Source organism: Myxine glutinosa, chromosome 5, assembly GCF_964187855.1.
Source record: "Myxine glutinosa chromosome 5, kmMyxGlut1.1, whole genome shotgun sequence".
Taxonomy (NCBI): domain Eukaryota; kingdom Metazoa; phylum Chordata; class Myxini; order Myxiniformes; family Myxinidae; genus Myxine; species Myxine glutinosa.
The window spans coordinates 181,390,501-181,409,108 of record NC_136265.1 but is presented as its reverse complement, the minus strand read 5'-3'; the positions used below and the strand labels follow the sequence as shown (position 1 = coordinate 181,409,108).

The window sequence follows — 18,608 nt, the reverse complement described above, 5'->3', positions numbered from 1 at the left end:
ACTGACTCCTCTCCGGCCTTGCTCCCCCAGCTCTGTCTGTGCTCTGTCCCCCAAATATTCCTGCAGGTTGCACAAGATCTGCCAGCAACCCTCTTATGGTTATACTGCCAAAATCAAGACTCTCCTCTCACCGTCACTCTTGCATTACTCTTTTCTCCCACCTCTAGAACAACCTCACACACTCTCTTCAACCCCTCTCCTCCCTCCAGGTCTAAAACAGCTGTTCACCGCCATCTCTTATCTTCCCCCATTCAAAACTGTGATCTTTTCTACCCCCGTTAATATACCCCAAATCCACCTCCTTCAAATTCCGTTTTTCTTTGATGAAACTCCTAATAGTGTTAATTTGTGTTATATAGTTTAACTCCCCCCACACCTCCCCTCCCCAACACTCTTCCTTCCACAGATCTCCTGATGTCCCTGTTCTCTGCTGTTGTTGTGCTTGCGTGCTTCCCTCTCTCTCCCCCTTCTGTCTCCGCTCCCTTTATTATACGTTTTATTTGTGTTCCGTTTGTGTCTGCGTTTTATGTTGCTCTTGCACGATCCTCGACTTTCCATCCAAAAAAACAAATAATTAAATAAAAAAAGATTCTACAGAATGGAAACCCTCTGCAATTCGAATCAAAAATCTAATCAGTTCATCTTTTCATCATACGTGTGCAAAGTTCGATTTAAATCCCTTCAACTGTTCTCAAGTATCACATTTTTACCTGGCATGATGTGACCTCTGACCTCTTGAAGCCAAAATCGAAGTAGTTCATCTTTGCATCAAAATGTATACTTATACCAAGTTTGGTCAAACTCCCATCACTGTTTCATAAGCTAGCATGGTCACAGAATTACCTAACTGGACCTCTGACCTTTGATCTCTTGACCCAATAATTTAATCGGTTGATCTTTACATCATTATACATACTTCTACCAAGTTTGCCTTGGATCACTTCAGCCGTTAAGTTACCGTGGCAACGCAAACCTATCATGGATGCACGTCGGGATAAACGGACAACCTGAAAACAATGCGTCGTCGGCGGAGGTTTTAAAAAAATTAAAACTTTAACAATATTTGTTACACACCTTTTATCTCCTGAACAATCCATTCCAATAAACTAACCTCTGCCAAGACATGCACCAGAGGTTCGGCCATGGGTCCATCCTTCTGCGGGTCCACAAAACTGATGGCTGCACCAATGTTTCCACAGCGGGCAGTTCTGCCGATGCGGTGAACGTACTCGTCCACAGATGTCGGAAGATCATAATTAACGACGGCCGAAACACTCCCAATGTCAAGACCACGCGCTGCCACGGATGTCGCCACCAGCACCGGGAAGCGGCCCGAGCGGAAATCGGCCAAGGCTTGTTCGCGCTCAGGCTGCTCGCGATCACTGTTGAGAGATTCAGAAGTGGAGAGGGGAATACGGGGTTTAAATGAGCAAGGTGTGGTAAATGCAGTGTGCAATTGCGAGACTGAGCAGGTAACCCAAAGCATACCCATGAATGGTGGTAGAGGGGATTTTGTTCAAACAAAGATAACAGCCAAGGAAATCGGCATTCTTCTTGGTCTCCGTAAAAATGAGCGTCCGGGATCCAGCTCCCGCCAGACTCCCGATGCCCTCAGGGCAATCGCTTTCACCAGGAGTCAGCATTTTAACCAAGGTGTCTCGTTTCTCGTACGTCGGCATTTGCAGAATGCGCTGCACAACGTCCCGGCACGCACTGCCCACACGCCCGATCGCCACAAACAGGTAGTCCGGGCGCAAGAACAACCGTGCCAAGCTGGGGTGCAGGAGGGAGTCCTTCAATCCACCTCATATTTATTTACAATTCCATGCACATTGGTCAAATCAAACAGAAACTACAAGTAAAAGTTTTATACTTAGCCCACTACAAATGATTCCATAAAACAGCATAGTTTCAGGGAGAGAGTACATTGTAGTTGATTTATACAGTTAAACATCTCCAGTGGGCACACGAGAGTAAAGGACGACAAAAGATCATACGGTCCGAGCATATTGTTAAGTAAAATAAAAAATTAAAAACCCGAATCCATCGGACTGATGTGGACATCGCATGAGGAGTTGCATTGTCTGCACGACATGGGGCCGAACAAAATGCTGTTATAATGATAAATGGATTGAATAAATTCACCAAACCTGGGAACGAGTCGCTGCCAAGGCATGACGATCAAGTCCTCAAGAGCGGACATCATGATACATGGTATAAAGATGTACAAATGTTGAGGATTGGCCAATGTGCTGTTCAAAAGGTGGCACGACGTTTTGAGAAAGGGTGAGGCAGAGTTCCATCCGTCGTTTGTCATCAAATTTAAAGCAAAAGGTGGCGATGTCGACAGCGACAATAATCTGAGTGGTCAGGCTGAGAGAACATCTACCTTTTGTGAAAAATCCTTTCATTGGTTGTAAATGATGCTCAAGTCAGAGTCTCTTAAGTACACACCGGAGTCCAAATCCAAGCATTAATACATAGTGTGGACCATATTCCGTTTTGTTGCAAACCGAAGACGCACCATCTCATTTTTAATCAGCTTGAACAGGAAAGTCATTTGTATTTTTAATGAAACCGAAATTAAACAAGAATTCTGAGTATTGTGCTGCAATACATGTCCCCTACCGGCAGTCTGTCGTACGGAAAACTGTTGGGGAAATTACACCTATTGCACTGTGTGAATTATATAATTACCAACTCGGTCTGAGGTAACTCGGCTAAAAATTATCCAATTTGCACCAAATAAAATTTATGAATGGTTGCACAGACCCCTACTTCTTACTAAAAGTGGAAACAGAATGTAAATTGGAGTTAAAACAAGTAATATTAACAGCTTTGACTTACCGCACTCCAAATTATAGCCCGGAAAACTGTTGGGGAAATTACCAAAGTTCAAAGTGCCATAACTTTGTCAAAAATGATCGAAACGTCGTGAAGTTCGAACTTGATCTGTAACTTATCATGAGAAAATCATTTACCAAGTTTGAAATCATTAGCATTAAGAGTTTAGAAAAAAAGTCCTGAAAGCTGTTCTTTGCGTGACGGATTGACGGACTGACAGACTGACGGAGGGACGGAGTGCAAACCTATAGTCCCCTCCGGTGTATACCGGTAGGGGACTCATAACAGATAAACGGCTTGCGCAAAAAACCGTCTCTCCTCAAAGTGGATCACGAACTAGAAAATGTTCGGAAAATCAAACAAACAAACTATTACGAACCGCATAGTAGCTGATAATATAATATGGGGGTTTTAAACCAAGGTGATCACCCCACAATGCATCACCTCGAGTGCAAGGAATCCCGTGATCGCCCTACAATGCATCAACGCAAGTGCACATAATCCCAACGTGATCGCATAGTAGTTGATAATATTGTCGTGTCCACCCTGTAGTGAAGACCTCAGGGTGATGGATGGCCGACCGAGCTTTACGTCAGAGGCGTTTACCCAAAACTACAGCGGTGTTATCTCTTTAGCATGCGAGGGAAACAGAGTCCCCTGGTCTTATTTGCACTGACGGATATCCAATACCCACAGACAAATAAACGTACAAGACAGGCACAACACAGAAATGTAATAAATAGTGAATTTAATGAACACAAACCAGGATAACAAAAATGAATGTACGGTAAAATCCAATTCCTAATTGGGGCGCCCCCACACGGACTCGTATACAGCACAAGGGAATGATAAATGAAAACAAATGCGAAGTGTGGTGCGTTGGCTGATACTCCGCCTGGCGTCTTTGACCGGTCCCTGAACCACAGCACAGGAACCGCACACGATGGTGCAGTCACACCCAGAGCAGCCACCGACCCGTGAAGAGGTGGCAAAACGACTTCCTCCTCCGCTCTTTCCACGCTCCACATAACTCCGCTGTTTCTCAAGCGCACACAGCACAAAGCGCAGCCGTCATGAAGCCAGCACCGAGAGAGAGACAGGGACTGCGTCTTCCTTTTCCTCAGCTCAGAATAGGGAGAGCAAAATGTGACTGCCCAGCACAAGAGAGACAAGGCGTCTCAAACCGCCTGCCACGAACGCCAAAACAGAGCGAGAGAGAGAGAAGTGCGTCCGCTCGCAATGAAAGCCCAGAACAGAGAGAGACAAAATATGCGTCAAGAGACCGGACCAAGAGCGGGACAATATGCGACCAAACTCAACATAGCCCATGATGAGAGAGAGCACGCGAATGCGTCTTCCTGCGACCAAGCCAGGGACAGAGAGAAAAGTGCGTCCGCTTGCAATCAAACCCAGCGCAGAGCGTGCAAATGCGTCCGCCTTCCACGAACACCAGGAACCGGGAGAGAGAAAATGGTGAAACATGTCCTATTTCTTTTTTACTTCTACGCTAGAATGTTCTCTCTGACGTCATACTCTCACAAATCACAGAGCGCCACCCGCTCACCCCAACCAATCATCCTTCGGGGTGTGGCCTCTCGGCCACACTTGGTGCTTGGTGCCCTTGGTGACACTTGGTGCCCAGAGAAGATTGGAGCTGGGTGGTGTCAAAGCAATGTCCGGATCAAGTCGGCAATCGCTTTATTTAGTTTAGGCGCTGATCGCGTGGCCGGTGGTGCAAGTATTATCAGAAGGAAGGGAAAAATAGAGGTGACTACACAGGGAATTTTCCCTTTCCCCCCAAACTAATTAGCATAGCTCCACCCCTCGCATGGAGACAAATATACACTTACACGGACATCCGGGTGTGACAATTTCAGGAAGGTTTCTTCTTCTTCGCAAAGGTCGGAACACAGTTCCCCATACAATCCCACCTTGACTAAGGTATTTCATTACCTACCCCCACAAATGTAACAATATAATATTGGACTTTTTAACCAAGGCGATCGCCCCACAATGCATCGCCACGCGTGCACAGAATCCCTACGTGATAATGGTGATCGATGACATAATATATGGTGTGTGCGAGGTAACAATGCATGTTATGTGAATTAGTCCGAGATAATTATCTTCAAGGCTGTTATTTATCATCGGTTTCGTGATTAGCTACTGTGGCTTGCCAAAAATAAAATAAAGGGAAAAATAACCTTGACAATCCATAAGTGATGAGCTCTTGTATTAAAAAAAAGAAATCTTGACATGATTGGTTCCCCCAGTAAAAACAAAACTAGAATGGCACTCTGGTGTCGACCGATTATGCCTCCACCTACGTTACATCATTATGCATACTTGTACCAAGTTTGATTCAAATCCCTTCAGCTGTTAGGCCGAGAAAAATATATTTCCGGTCTCTGGTCAGCGCGAGCATCGATTTTGACCCTGCGCATCAACAATTTTTTTTTCAAATTTCCAACGGTACCGACAACAGCGCGCGCCTGTTATTGCCGGGCCGGCGCGCTATCTAGGGAAATACGGGTCTGTGAGGGTCGCCATTGGTATCGACGTTCACGAACGGTTCTCCCCTACAAAACTACGTTTAGTTTGTCCAAATCCAACCAGCCGTTCCAAAGATATGAGTAGTGATGTGTGCCGTGACGTCATGAAACCAATCGGCTGGATATTGTCATCTATCTATAATTCCACTAATCTCTGTCTGTGTGTGTGTGTGTGTGTATGCGACCGCTGTTTCTCGACAACTACCGGTCCGATATACTTGAAACTTGCCAGGTATATTGCTGGGGACCCGAGGATGTGCCTTTTCAAGGTTTCATATTAATCGGACAATTACTTACCGAGCTATGTCCAAAAAACGATTCAACCAATCAGAGAGCAGCGAGCTATCGCGTGTGCCGAACGTGGCGAACACACTCTGCCTCGGACGGCACATTTGAGAGCGTATTCATTTATTTCACGTTGGCAAACTATGTTGCCGCTATGTTGGCGTTAAACTATGTTTTAAAACTAATTAAAACCATTTCATGTAAATAGAGGGGGGGGGGGGGGGGGGGGATTGTCACTGTACTCGCAAGCCGTTCGCCGTTCGCCGTTCGCCGTTCGCTTTGGCGTTGCGAATGGACCAAAACATTTCATGGACCAAACCATTTCATGTAAAGCGTTCGCCGTTCGCTTTGGCGTTGCGAATGGACCAAAACATTTCATGAACCAAACCATTTCATGTAAATAGAGGGGGGGGATATAATTTTAGATATATATATAGTACGGGCATGCCCTAGTTTATTGAAACGAAGACGTTCTTTGTCGGGTTCGTGTGAAGCAACCAGAAGGCCTTCAGAGCTGCGGGTGGTCTCGTTAGTTCGGCCTGGATCCTATCTCGTTTGTCATGAAGTTGTAAGTGTCTGATAATCTGGTGGACTGGGAGAAGAGATCGTGGGAGACTATCGGCCTGTTAGACCACTTGCGCATGCGCAGTGTTGACGCGATCGACGCATTGGAATGTTTGACGGTACGGCGAGGCGATCTCGAGAACGAAATGACAGTCTGTAATATGCTTGAAGAACTTAATAATTTTCAGAACAAATACATTTTAAAATAACTTAAGCTCGTGTTCATTATTTACAAAAAAGGCCTACAAGTCCCATTGGCTGTCTGCAATTTCTCTCTGGACGGTGCCACGGCAGACGAGGAGAACCGCAAGGCATGAGGACACAAAAAACCCCTCTATATATATATATATATATATATATATATATGCAATCCATGCTTTTCAAAAGAAAAGGAAAAAAAACCCGCATCGCCGCATCAATTCTGGAACTTTGGTCTGACCAGAGACCAGCAATATATTTTTTTCAGCCTTATCAACTTTCACATTTTCCCCTGACATCACCTCTAAACTTTGACACGAAAATCTAATCAGTTCATCTTTGCATCATCACATATACTGTCCTGTCTGTAGCGATTAAAATCAGCCTTGGACGAATAGCTGACCAGTTTTACTCCCGAGGCGGCACCCCAAAATAATTATGGTATTTTTGTCGCGCGCGGGATGAAGGAATGCCAAGCGTTTACCTGAAACCACAAACAAGTAAACACGACAGTAAATTCAACAAAGAATTTAATGAAAATAAATGCAGGACAAAAAAGTCAAAATAAAAGTTAAGGTAAATTAGATTCCTACCTGAGGTACCTCCACACATGGACTCAAAACAAGACACAGACGAAAGATAAAATCCCTTTTTATAGTGCACTTATGTGGTCCCAAATGGTCTTTTTGCAAGGCCAGCGGCGGTGGCGAAGCCCAGAGCGTCCCATGCCTCCGAAGAGACAAGATGGTGCCGACCGACGAAGGCAAAGACTCCCAGAGCCGTGGGACGAGCAGTGAAGACAGCCCTCTTTGCCTCACTCGCGACCTTCGCCTCCCAGAAGCGCAACAGCCGAGCCCTCCTCACGCCGGTAGTGCAAAACGTCTGTCTCTCTCTCGGAAAGCCTTCTTCTTGTCCGAGCCAAGATCGAGAGAGAGACGCTTTGCGCATTCCTCTTCTTCACTCAGGTGAGGTAATCGGGTCGTTTGCCTCCAAGTTCGCGCCGCCCACAACTTCTGGGCTAATCATGCATGAGGGGTGTTGTCTGTTTCTTATGGTCCTTTTATTTAGAGTTTCTATGGTCCTGTTTTCTATGGTCCTGCTTGGCTTTTGTCGGCGGGTGTAAATGTTGTTTAAAGGAGGTTTTCATGGCTGGCCTTGTCAGCACAACATAAAGGCGAAGTTATAGAGAGAAAATTAGTCTGAATCCCGACACTAATTAACACTACTTCACTCTTGTGAAGACTCAAACAATCTTAAGCTCGTTTCCCTAATTAAGTATATCGAGATTTATTCTACGCGTCCACGGTCCATGCCACATCCTATCTATACAGTTCTACCTTTACTATGGGATGCTTTCATCTACCCCCATAAACGTAAAAATACTTCTACCAGGTTTGGTCAAACTCCCATCACTGGGTCACAAGTTAACTCAGTAAGAGAATTTCACAAAGATAAACAAATAGAAAAAGTACAGTATTACGAGCAAGTGTCCTTAACCACCACAATCCACAGACGATCCACCCGATAAGGAAATCTTAGCCGTATGCTAAAAAATCTCCACCGTAGTTACTACAAAGCGCACCAAGGAAAGTAACTCACTCCTGCACGACAGGCGGAAAGGTAGCACTGAACATCATAGTCACGCGCTGTTCAAGCGGTGGCATCGCCTCTGCAAGCGCGCGCACCTCCGGCTCAAATCCCATGTCCAGCATACGATCTGCCTCATCCAAAACCCAGAATTTTACCTTGTCCAGTTTCACCTGCAAAAAGAAAGAATGACCTCTTGAAAGTAGTCATATTAAGCAGCATTCGTGATATTACAATGCGACCACAGAGATCTTACCGCTCCCCGGCGAATGAAGTCATTCAGGCGTCCCGGTGTTCCGCATAGCACATGACACCCTGCACGCAGCTGCATCAACTGGTGTGGCACACTGGTACCACCATACACCACAACACAGCGCACCACCGTTCTGTCGAAAAATGGAAGCTTACTTTTCAACACGGCACAGTCCATATGTAATTGATAAAATAATCAATCTCTTCAAAATTCTTGTTTTTAACACTGGGTGCCCAGCTTGACCTACTGGAAAGAAAACTTGACAGCCTCGTGGTATATCTGGATAGCTAGTTCCCGAGTGGGAGCCAACACCACTGCCACCGGACTTCCCTGTTGGCCGGTGGTCAGGCAATCCCCTTTGCGGAGTACTTCACTCAGAATTGGCAGGAGGAACGCTGCCTAGAAGGGAAGAGAGTATGGCAAATCCCACAAAGTTGTACATGAGGACAGGGAAATAAAATATAAATCAAATAAATAAACAATATGTGATGCATTGCACGATGCTTGCGAAATCCCGAAAAATAAGTTGTTGGCTCTCAAAAAATAATTGGTGGTTGAATTCAGTGACCTGGTATGCAAATCCTCTTCAAATTTCAAGTCAATGGATGAAAATTGAGGATTTTAGAAATTTGACAAAGTTGGTGACTTTTGGCATTTGTTGACCTATTGACCTTTTCACCCCAAAAACAATAGCCTTCTTGCTTATGACCAACTCTACCATTTGGTAAACTTTGGTGAAGATCAGTTGAAAATTGTGACCTGTAGGTGACTGACAGACAGATGCACAAGACCAACCGATATACTTGAAAAAAATCTTCGATTTCCACAAGTAATAAATATTTGCTCAATACAACTAGCATTTGAATCCAAAACTTGTTCGCAACATGTGCACAAATTCAGGGAGAATACAAAAATAAATTCATGGCAAAACCACAGCAAATTTACAACCAAAACACGTTCAATGGACGGCCTGACCCAGACCATAAACTACAACACGTTCAATGGAGGGTCTGGCCCAGGCCATAAACTACAATATATTCAATAGAGGGTCTGACCTTGGCCAAAACTACAACATATTCAATGGAGGGTCTGACCCAGGCCATAAAGTACAACATATTCAATGGAGGGTCTGACCTTGGCCAAAACTACAACATATTCAATGGAGGGTCTGACCCAGGCCATAAAGTACAACATATTCAATGGAGGGTCTGACCCATGACAAAACTACAGCATATTCAATGGAGAGTCTGACCCAGGGCAAAACTACAACACGTTCAATGGACGGCCTGATCCAGGCCATAAACTACATGTTCAATGGAGGGTCTGACCCAGGCCATAAACTACAACACGTTCAATGGAGAGTCTGACCCAGGGCAAAACTACAACACGTTCAATGGACGGCCTGATCCAGGCCATAAACTACATGTTCAATGGAGGGTCTGACCCAGGCCATAAACTACAACACGTTCAATGGACGGTCTGACCCAGGCCAAAACGACAATACGTTCAATGGAGGGTCTGACCCAGGCCATAAACGACAACACGTTCAATGGAGGGTCTGACCCAGGCCAAAACTACAACACGTTCAATGGAGGGTCTGGCCCAGGCCATAAACTACAATATATTCAATAGAGGGTCTGACCTTGGCCAAAACTACAACATATTCAATGGAGGGTCTGACCCAGGCCATAAAGTACAACATATTCAATGGAGGGTCTGACCCAGGCCATAAACGACAACACGTTCAATGGAGGGTCTGACCCAGGCCAAAACTACAACACGTTCAATGGAGGGTCTGGCCCAGGCCATAAACTACAATATATTCAATAGAGGGTCTGACCTTGGCCAAAACTACAACATATTCAATGGAGGGTCTGACCCAGGCCATAAACTACAACATATTCAATGGAGGGTCTGACCCAGGCCATAAAGTACAACATATTCAATGGAGGGTCTGACCCAGGCCATAAAGTACAACATATTCAATGGAGGGTCTGACCCATGACAAAACTACAGCATATTCAATGGAGAGTCTGACCCAGGGCAAAACTACAACACGTTCAATGGACGGCCTGATCCAGGCCATAAACTACATGTTCAATGGAGGGTCTGACCCAGGCCATAAACTACAACACGTTCAACGGACGGTCTGACCCAGGCCAAAACTACAATATATTCAATGGAGGGTCTGACCCATGACAAAACTACAATATATTCAATGGAGAGTCTGACCCAGGCCAAAACTACAATATATTCAATGGAGGGTCTGACCCATGACAAAACTACAGCATATTCAATGGAGAGTCTGACCCAGGGCAAAACTACAACACGTTCAATGGACGGCCTGATCCAGGCCATAAACTACATGTTCAATGGAGGGTCTGACCCAGGCCATAAACTACAACACGTTCAACGGACGGTCTGACCCAGGCCAAAACTACAATATATTCAATGGAGGGTCTGACCCATGACAAAACTACAATATATTCAATGGAGAGTCTGACCCAGGCCAAAACTACAATATATTCAATGGAGGGTCTGACCCATGACAAAACTACAGCATATTCAATGGAGAGTCTGACCCAGGGCAAAACTACAACACGTTCAATGGACGGCCTGATCCAGGCCATAAACTACATGTTCAATGGAGGGTCTGACCCAGGCCATAAACTACAACAAGTTCAACGGACGGTCTGACCCAGGCCAAAACGACAATACATTCAATGGAGGGTCTGACCCAGGCCATAAACGACAACACGTTCAATGGAGGGTCTGACCCAGGCCATAAACTACAACACGTTCAATGGAGGGTCTGACCCAGGCCATAAACTACAACACGTTCAATGGAGGGTCTGACCCAGGCCATAAACTACAACACGTTCAATGGAGGGCCTGACCCAGGCCATAAACTGCATCAACCCAAGGGTCAAATTTAGAAAAACCACATTACGTATTTCACGTGCGTCTCTTACAATGATGATTGCATATATACAAATTTTCATTAAAATGTGGGGATAATGAAGGCTATGTCACAACTACCATGGATCAATGTTCAGGCGTAATGGTGAGAATAAAACGATTAATGGCGGGGAGAGGGGAGAGTTATTTGTGCATATAATAAATGGATGGCCTTTAACTGCAAGAACTAAAGGAGCCAGCCAACTGCATGGTTGAGAACGACCAGACTGGGTGGGTCTCAGAGGGAATATGGCACGCTGCCAGCCCCAATTCATTACCGTTTTCCCGGAGCCAGTCTGAGCACAGCCCATGATGTCACGCCCAGCCTGCACGGCAGGGATGGTGTGCTGCTGGATGGGGGTCAGTTTGGAATAGCCCGCACGCTCTACATTGGCACGGAGCTCGGGGGTCATGCCCAGCTTGTCAAAACTCTGATGGAAGGAAGCACATTTATCATCAGAGGGTAAAGCACCCAGGGAGATGCACAGTGGTGAAAGGAATAAAATGAAGTAGTCTGAATTTAAAACCCCCGCTCTTGCAGGGAAAATGGCCTTAAAATGCCTGTTGTTGTTGTTGTTGTTGTTGTTGTGTGGTCTGAATTTAAAACAAACCTGAATTGGGATCGGAGGGTCCGTGCCAGTTATTTCAACGGGCATGTCAAAATATTTTTCAAAGTTGATTCCAGCCGAATAACTGGAAAAGAGACCGGCTTCGTCTGAGGGAGGCGGAGGAGGTACATACGTACGAGCAGGTCTCGGGGCTGCACCTAAAAGGCAAAAATAAGAGGGATAATTAATTGCTTTGCAATACACATTTCGCACCGTCCAAGTTCAAAAAGGCCATAACTCCAAGAAAAATTGACAAAACGCCCTGAAACTCAAACTTGTTCTGTAACTCAACATAACACCACGTACCAATTTCATTTGAATATGTTAAAGTATATGGGGAAAAAAAAGTCTGGAAAACAACAGGCGGGACGGACAGACAGAACACCACAAACGAAGAGATAGCAAACCGAGAGTACCCTCTGATGAAACCGGCATCTGACTAAGGAATTAAAGTTAAGGTCAACAAGAAGAAAAAGACAATGTCATAGCCCAAGTGATTTTAGTAATTTTGCTGTACAGAGTTAAAGGCCGTCAGTCGGCCATCTTTGGTTCGATTACAAAACAAAGAAAAAGAGCAATCAGAGATTGCAAACCCTCGCCAGGATGCATTTTCAGTGGTTCTTAAGGCTTTTGTGTAAAATCAAATATGGCGGCCGAACCACGTGACCGATGACGTCATTATTCTTTTTTTCCAAACTAGTTTATTCCTAGATTATGCTCAAGAAACTTCATCTTGATCGGATGAAGTTTTGTACTCGTCGAATTATGACGTCATAATGGAGGCACCTATGACATCATTAACAAATTTTATTCCACATGGAGAGTTCTTTACAATGAGCCACGTCTCAATTTTTTCTGTTCAGAACTTTCGGAGATATAGAGGTACACAGTTTTTCCAAGAGGGCGGCCAAACCACGTGACCCATGACATCATCTTTTTTTTTTCTCCACCAGTTAATGCCCACATGGCGCTCAAGAAATTTCATCTCGATTGGATGAAATTCGATTCTGTGTGAAATGTGGATGAAATTCGATTCATCTCGATTAGTACTTGTCCAATTATGACGTCATAATGGAGGCACCGATGACATCATCATCATCAACATATTTTATTCCCCATGGAGAGATTATTAAAATGAGCCATGTCTCAATTTTTTATATTTAGCGCTTCCGGAGATATAGAGGTGCAAAGTTTTTTGGTTTTTCCAAGATGGCGGTCGAACCACGTGACCTATGACGTCATAATTATCATTACAAAATTCTACAGTTAGAGTTGCACATATGGTGAAAATTTCCTGTCAGTCGGACCAACGGTTGCAGAGAAAATCATATTTATTCTGTGCAGACAGACAGACGGACAGACAAGAGACCGAAGACTTGCCGGTATGTACTTTTTTATCGGCCATTTTGGACAAATATGGCGGCCGAACCACGTGACTGATGACGTCATCATTAACATATTTTATTCCCCATGGAGAGTTCTTTACAATGAGCCGTCTCAATTTTTTCTGTTCAGCAATTTTGGAGATATAGTGGTGCAAAGTTTTTCGGTTTTTCCAAGATGGCGGCCGAACCACGTGACTGATGACATCATTAACATATTTTATTCCCCAGAGAGAGTTCTTTACAATGAGCCATGTCTCAATTTTTTCTGTTCAGCACTTTCGGAGATATGGAGGTGCAAATCTTTTCGGTTTTTCCAAGATGGCAGCCGAACCACGTGACCAATGACGTCATCAATTGGGCACAGTCTATTCCTGGGCAAGACCAATATGTGTGCAAAGTTTGGCGATTCTACGTGCAACGGTGTAGACGTACTGCTGCAAACAGACAGACAAACAGATGAAAAATCGGTCAGAGACCGAGGACTTGCAGGAATTTACTTTTTATCGGCCATTTAGGACCGAAATGGCGGCCGAACCACGTGACCGATGACGTCATCATTAACATATTTTATTCCCCATGGAGAGTTCTTTACAATGAGCCATGTCTCAATTTTTTCTATTCAGCACTTTTGGAGATATAGAGGTGCTAAGTTTTTCGTTTTTTCCAAGATGGCGGCTGAACCACGTGACCTGTGACGTCATCATCGACATATTTTATTCCACATGAAGAGTTCTTTACAATGAGCAATGTCTCAAATTTTTCTATTCAGGACTTTCGGAGATATCGAGGTGCAATCTTTTGGGTTTTTCCAAGATGGCGGCCGAACCACGTGACCGATGACGTCATCATTAACCTATTTTATTCCCCATGGAGTTCTTTACAATGAGCCATCTCAATTTTTTCTGTTCAGCACTTTTGGAGATATCGTGGTGCAACGTTTTGCCGTTTTTCCAAGATGGCGGCCGAACCACGTGACTGATGACGTCATCATTTATATATTTTATTCCCCACGGAGAGTTCTTTACAATGAGCCATGTCTCAATTTTTTCTGTTCAGCACTTTCGGAGATAAAGAGGTCCAAAGTTTTTCGGTTTTTTCCAAGATGGCGGCCGAACCACGTGACTGATGACGTCATCATTAACCTATTTTATTCCCCATCGAGCGTTCTTTACATTGAGCCATGTCTCAATTTTTTCTGTTCAGCACTTTTGGATATATGGAGGTGCAATTTTTTTGGGTTTTTCCAAGATGGCGGCCGAACCACGTGACATATTACGTCATCATTATAAAAATAAAAATAAAAACACCTTTAGAGGCCATTTTTCCCCGCAAGCGGGGGTTGGCCTTTTTCGGGAACCGTGGTTGTTGTTGTTTTTCGGTCCCCTTTTTGAAGCAATGTTTTACGGCCGGATGCCCTTCCTGACGCCAACCCTTTTTGCCGCCTTTAACGACAAACAGGGAATTACCAGTGAACTGGTCCTCAATTAGCCGACCTCGGAAGGATGACAGGCTGAGTCAACCCCCCTGGCGTTAATTCAGCGATCGACCGGGATTCGAACCCAGGATCCTAAGCTGGCACCCTAGCCGCTAGCCAAACACCAGGGTTATTAACTAGGGCTAGGCATCATTAACATATTTTATTCCCCATGGAGTTCTTTACAATGAGCCATGTCTCAATTTTTTCTGTTCAGCACTTTTGGAGATAGTGGTGCAACGTTTTGCCGTTTTTCCAAGATGGCGGCCGACAACGTGACTAATGACGTCATCATTTACATATTTTATTCCCCACGGAGAGTTCTTTACAATGAGCCATGTCTCAATTTTTTCTGTTCAGCACTTTCGGAGATAAAGACGTCCAACGTTTTTCGGTTTTTCCAAGATGGCGGCCGAACCACGTGACCGATGACGTCATAAATTGGGCACAGTCTATTCCAGGGCAAGACCAATATGTGTGCAAAGTTTGGCGATTCTCCGTGCAACGGTGTAGACGCAGTGCTGCAAACAGACAAACAGATGAAAAATCGGTCAGAGACCGAGGACTTGCCAGAATTTACCTTTTTATCGGCCATTTAGGACAAATATGGCGGCTGAACCACCTGACCGATGACATCATTAACATATTTTATTCCCCATGGAGAGTTCTTTCCAATGAGCCATGTCTCAATTTTTTCTATTCAGCACCTTTGGAGATATGGAGGTGCAAAGTTTTTCGGATTTTCCAAGATGGCGGCAGAACCACGTGACTGATGACGTCATCATTAACATATTTTATTCCCCCTGGAGAGTTCTTTCCAATGAGCCATGTCTCAATTTTTTCTATTCAGCACTTTCGGAGATATGGAGGTGAATTTTTTTTCCGTTTTCCCAAGATGGCGGCCGAACCACGTGACCGATGGCATCATTAACATATTTTATTCCCCATGGAGAGTTCTTTACAATGAGCCATGTCTCAATTTTTTCTATTCAGCACTTTCAGAGATATGGAGGTGCAACATTTTTCGGTTTTTCCAAGATGGCGGCCGAACCACGTGACATATGACGTCATCATTAACATATTTTATTCCCCATGGAGAGTTCTTTACAATGAGCCATGTCTCAATTTTTTTCTGTTCAGCACTTTTGGAGATATAGTGGTGCAAAGTTTTGCCGTTTCTCCAAGATGGCGGCCGACCACGTGACATATGACGTCATCATTAACATATTTTATTCCCCATGGAGAGTTCTTTACAATGAGCCATGTCTCAATTTTTTCTGTTCAGCACTTTTGGAGATATCGTGGTGCAAAGTTTTGCCGTTTTTCCAAGATGGCGGCCGACCACGTGACCGATGACGTCATCATTTGGGCACAGTATATTAGAGGGCAAGACAAATACGTTCGCAAAGTTTGGCGATTCGACGTGCAACGGTGTAGACGTAGTGCTGCAAACAAACAGACAAACAGACAGACAGACAAACGAACAGATCAACATACTTGCCGGAATCTTTTCCGGCAAGTAACAAACAGACAAACAGATGAAAATCGGTCAGAGACCGAGGACTTGCCAGAATGTACTTTTTTATCGGCCATTTAGGACAAATATGGCGGCCGAAACACGTGACCGATGATGTCATCATTAACATATTTTATTCCCCGTGGAGAGTTCTTTACAATGAGCCATGTCTCAATTTTTTCTATTCAGCACTTTCGGAGATATGGATGTGCGAGGTTTTTCGGTTTTTCCAAGATGGCGGCCGAACCACGTGACTGATGACGTCATCATTTGGGCACAATATATTAGAGGGCAAGACAAATACGTGTGCAAAGTTTGGCGATTCTTCGTGTAACGGTGTAGACGTAGTGCTGCAAACAGACAAACAGACAGACAGACAAACGAACAGATCAACATACTTGCCGGAATTTTTTCCAGCAAGTAACAAACGAACAGATCAACATACTTGCCGGAATTTTTTTCTGGCAAGTAACAAACGAACAGATCAACATACTTGCCAGAATCTTTTCCGGCAAGTAACAAACGAACAGATCAACACACTTGCCGGAAAAGATTCCGGCAAGTAACAAACGAACAGATCAACATACTTGCAGGAATTTTTCCAGCAAGTAACAAACGGACTCAAATGCAACACCCTCTCCTCTGGCAAGGGTAAATATTCTGCATATGTAAACTCTCATGTCATCTTTGCGCTAACTTTGAACAAAATCTCGCAATGCATGTCGATAAATGGTTAGGGACACATTTAAGTAACAAAATGGCCACCAGTCAACCATCTTGGATCTCATCTCGAAAATAAATAACATGCGTATATATATGTAAGCCACCATTTGTTGTTTGTGTGCAAAGTTTGAACAAGATCGGTCAATGCATTTCCGAGAAATAGTTGAAGACGTGTTAAACATCGTTTTTTTTGGTTCACGAGTTATCAAACAGAGTGACCACTATATTCGTCATGGGTGTGTGTCTGTGTCTGTTTGTCCGCAGCATAACTACCCGATGATATCATCCGATCTTGATGAAACTTGGGTGGGAGGTTGATATGATCTAGTTGTGTCCTGCCTGGAGTGGGCGTATTGCGCCCATTGTGGGCGGAGCCACACCCGAAAAAGATGTGTTTTTAGGGGGTAATCGATTTCAAGCAACATCTTCTCTGAGGGGTTTGGTGGAATCTGACAGGGGTTTCGATATTTGGTTAGGCCAATGTCATGTGTCTAGCCCCACGGAGGTCGATTTTTCATTTTCGTCCCACGGTCACGAAATTTAGAAAAGTCGATTTTTGATGGTATTACATTGTTCACTTCCTGATAGGGTGAAATGTCGTACATGTTTTTATATTATCACATAGATCATGAAATACAAGTTTTCCAACAAATTTCAGAATCTTCGACCTTTGACCGTTGAAGGTCACTAAGGTCAAATTTTCAAAGTAGTCGGAATCGAACCGAATTTTCGGTATTGTGCAGCTAACTCGTCTCATAACAGATAATACATTCCTATTTATATATTTTCAATGTCGGTTTTGACCTTTGTCATTGAATACCGCTCGCTCGTGAACCATAGTCTCCTGACCTTTTTCCTTTTTTTTTACAACTAAAATGGCCACCAGTCGGTCATCTTTGATGGCATCGCAAAAAAAATGATGTGCCGAAGTACATCATCATGTATTGTCTTTGTGCAAAGTATGAACAAAACCGGTCCATAAATCTCTGAGATATGGTTGTGGACAGACGGACGGAAGGACCGACGAGACCCAATCCATAAGCCCCTGCTTCGGACCAAGTCCAATGGGGGCTAAGAAATCTCATCCCAGAGGGGAGAGCAGCATTCCATTTGTTTGCATACCTGACCCTGCAAAGTGGAAGGCATCAAAAAATTCACACAAGAAGATTCCTTCCTCGCCACAGAAATCTTTAGTAAAAGGCAAAATATTCATGCGGAATGAAGAGAAACCAGTACGGCAGCAAACACAAGCTCGCGCAAGGGAGACGTCATAAATGAAGTTCCTCTTTTCATCAGTGGTACTTGATCAACGAGTATAGCATTTCAAAATATTGTTACGTTTGTAGAGAGAAGGGATACCGTCGATCAGGTGGAGTGCATAAATTAGCATGCTCCATATGTCGCGATGAAGACGAAGAACCACCACGTAATAAGTAGGTAATTTTTTTTTGTTTGTTTTTTTGTTTTCAGAATCGAGGCTCGTGAAAGAGCTAACATTTATTTCACAAACAAATCAAACAGACAAACAAAACATAAAAAAGAGGGAGCAGAAGACAAGATGGGGAGAGAAGGGGAAGCACACAAACACAACATTTGAGAGCATGGAGATGTGTGGGAGGGAGAGGGCTTGGGGGGAGGAGGCGTGGGAAGGGGGGGGTGGG

General features: G+C 44.3%; 1 protein-coding gene and 1 pseudogene across 1 annotated transcript in view; both read right to left on the bottom strand.

Annotated features, from left to right (window-relative positions):
- The window catches only part of LOC137426625 (putative ATP-dependent RNA helicase DDX4), a 101,034-nt gene that overhangs the window by 9,131 nt on the left and 73,295 nt on the right, over positions 1-18,608 (bottom strand). The window contains exons 12-18 of the mRNA XM_068115331.2: positions 11,853-12,007; positions 11,520-11,672; positions 8,531-8,682; positions 8,287-8,416; positions 8,043-8,203; positions 1,489-1,773; positions 1,112-1,382 (exon numbers count right to left, since the gene is read on the bottom strand). Of these exons, the coding sequence (XP_067971432.1) occupies positions 1,112-1,382; positions 1,489-1,773; positions 8,043-8,203; positions 8,287-8,416; positions 8,531-8,682; positions 11,520-11,672; positions 11,853-12,007 (1,307 nt within the window). The remainder of the gene's footprint in view (positions 1-1,111; positions 1,383-1,488; positions 1,774-8,042; positions 8,204-8,286; positions 8,417-8,530; positions 8,683-11,519; positions 11,673-11,852; positions 12,008-18,608) is intronic.
- LOC137428803 (U5 spliceosomal RNA) lies at positions 18,073-18,181 on the bottom strand (annotated as a pseudogene).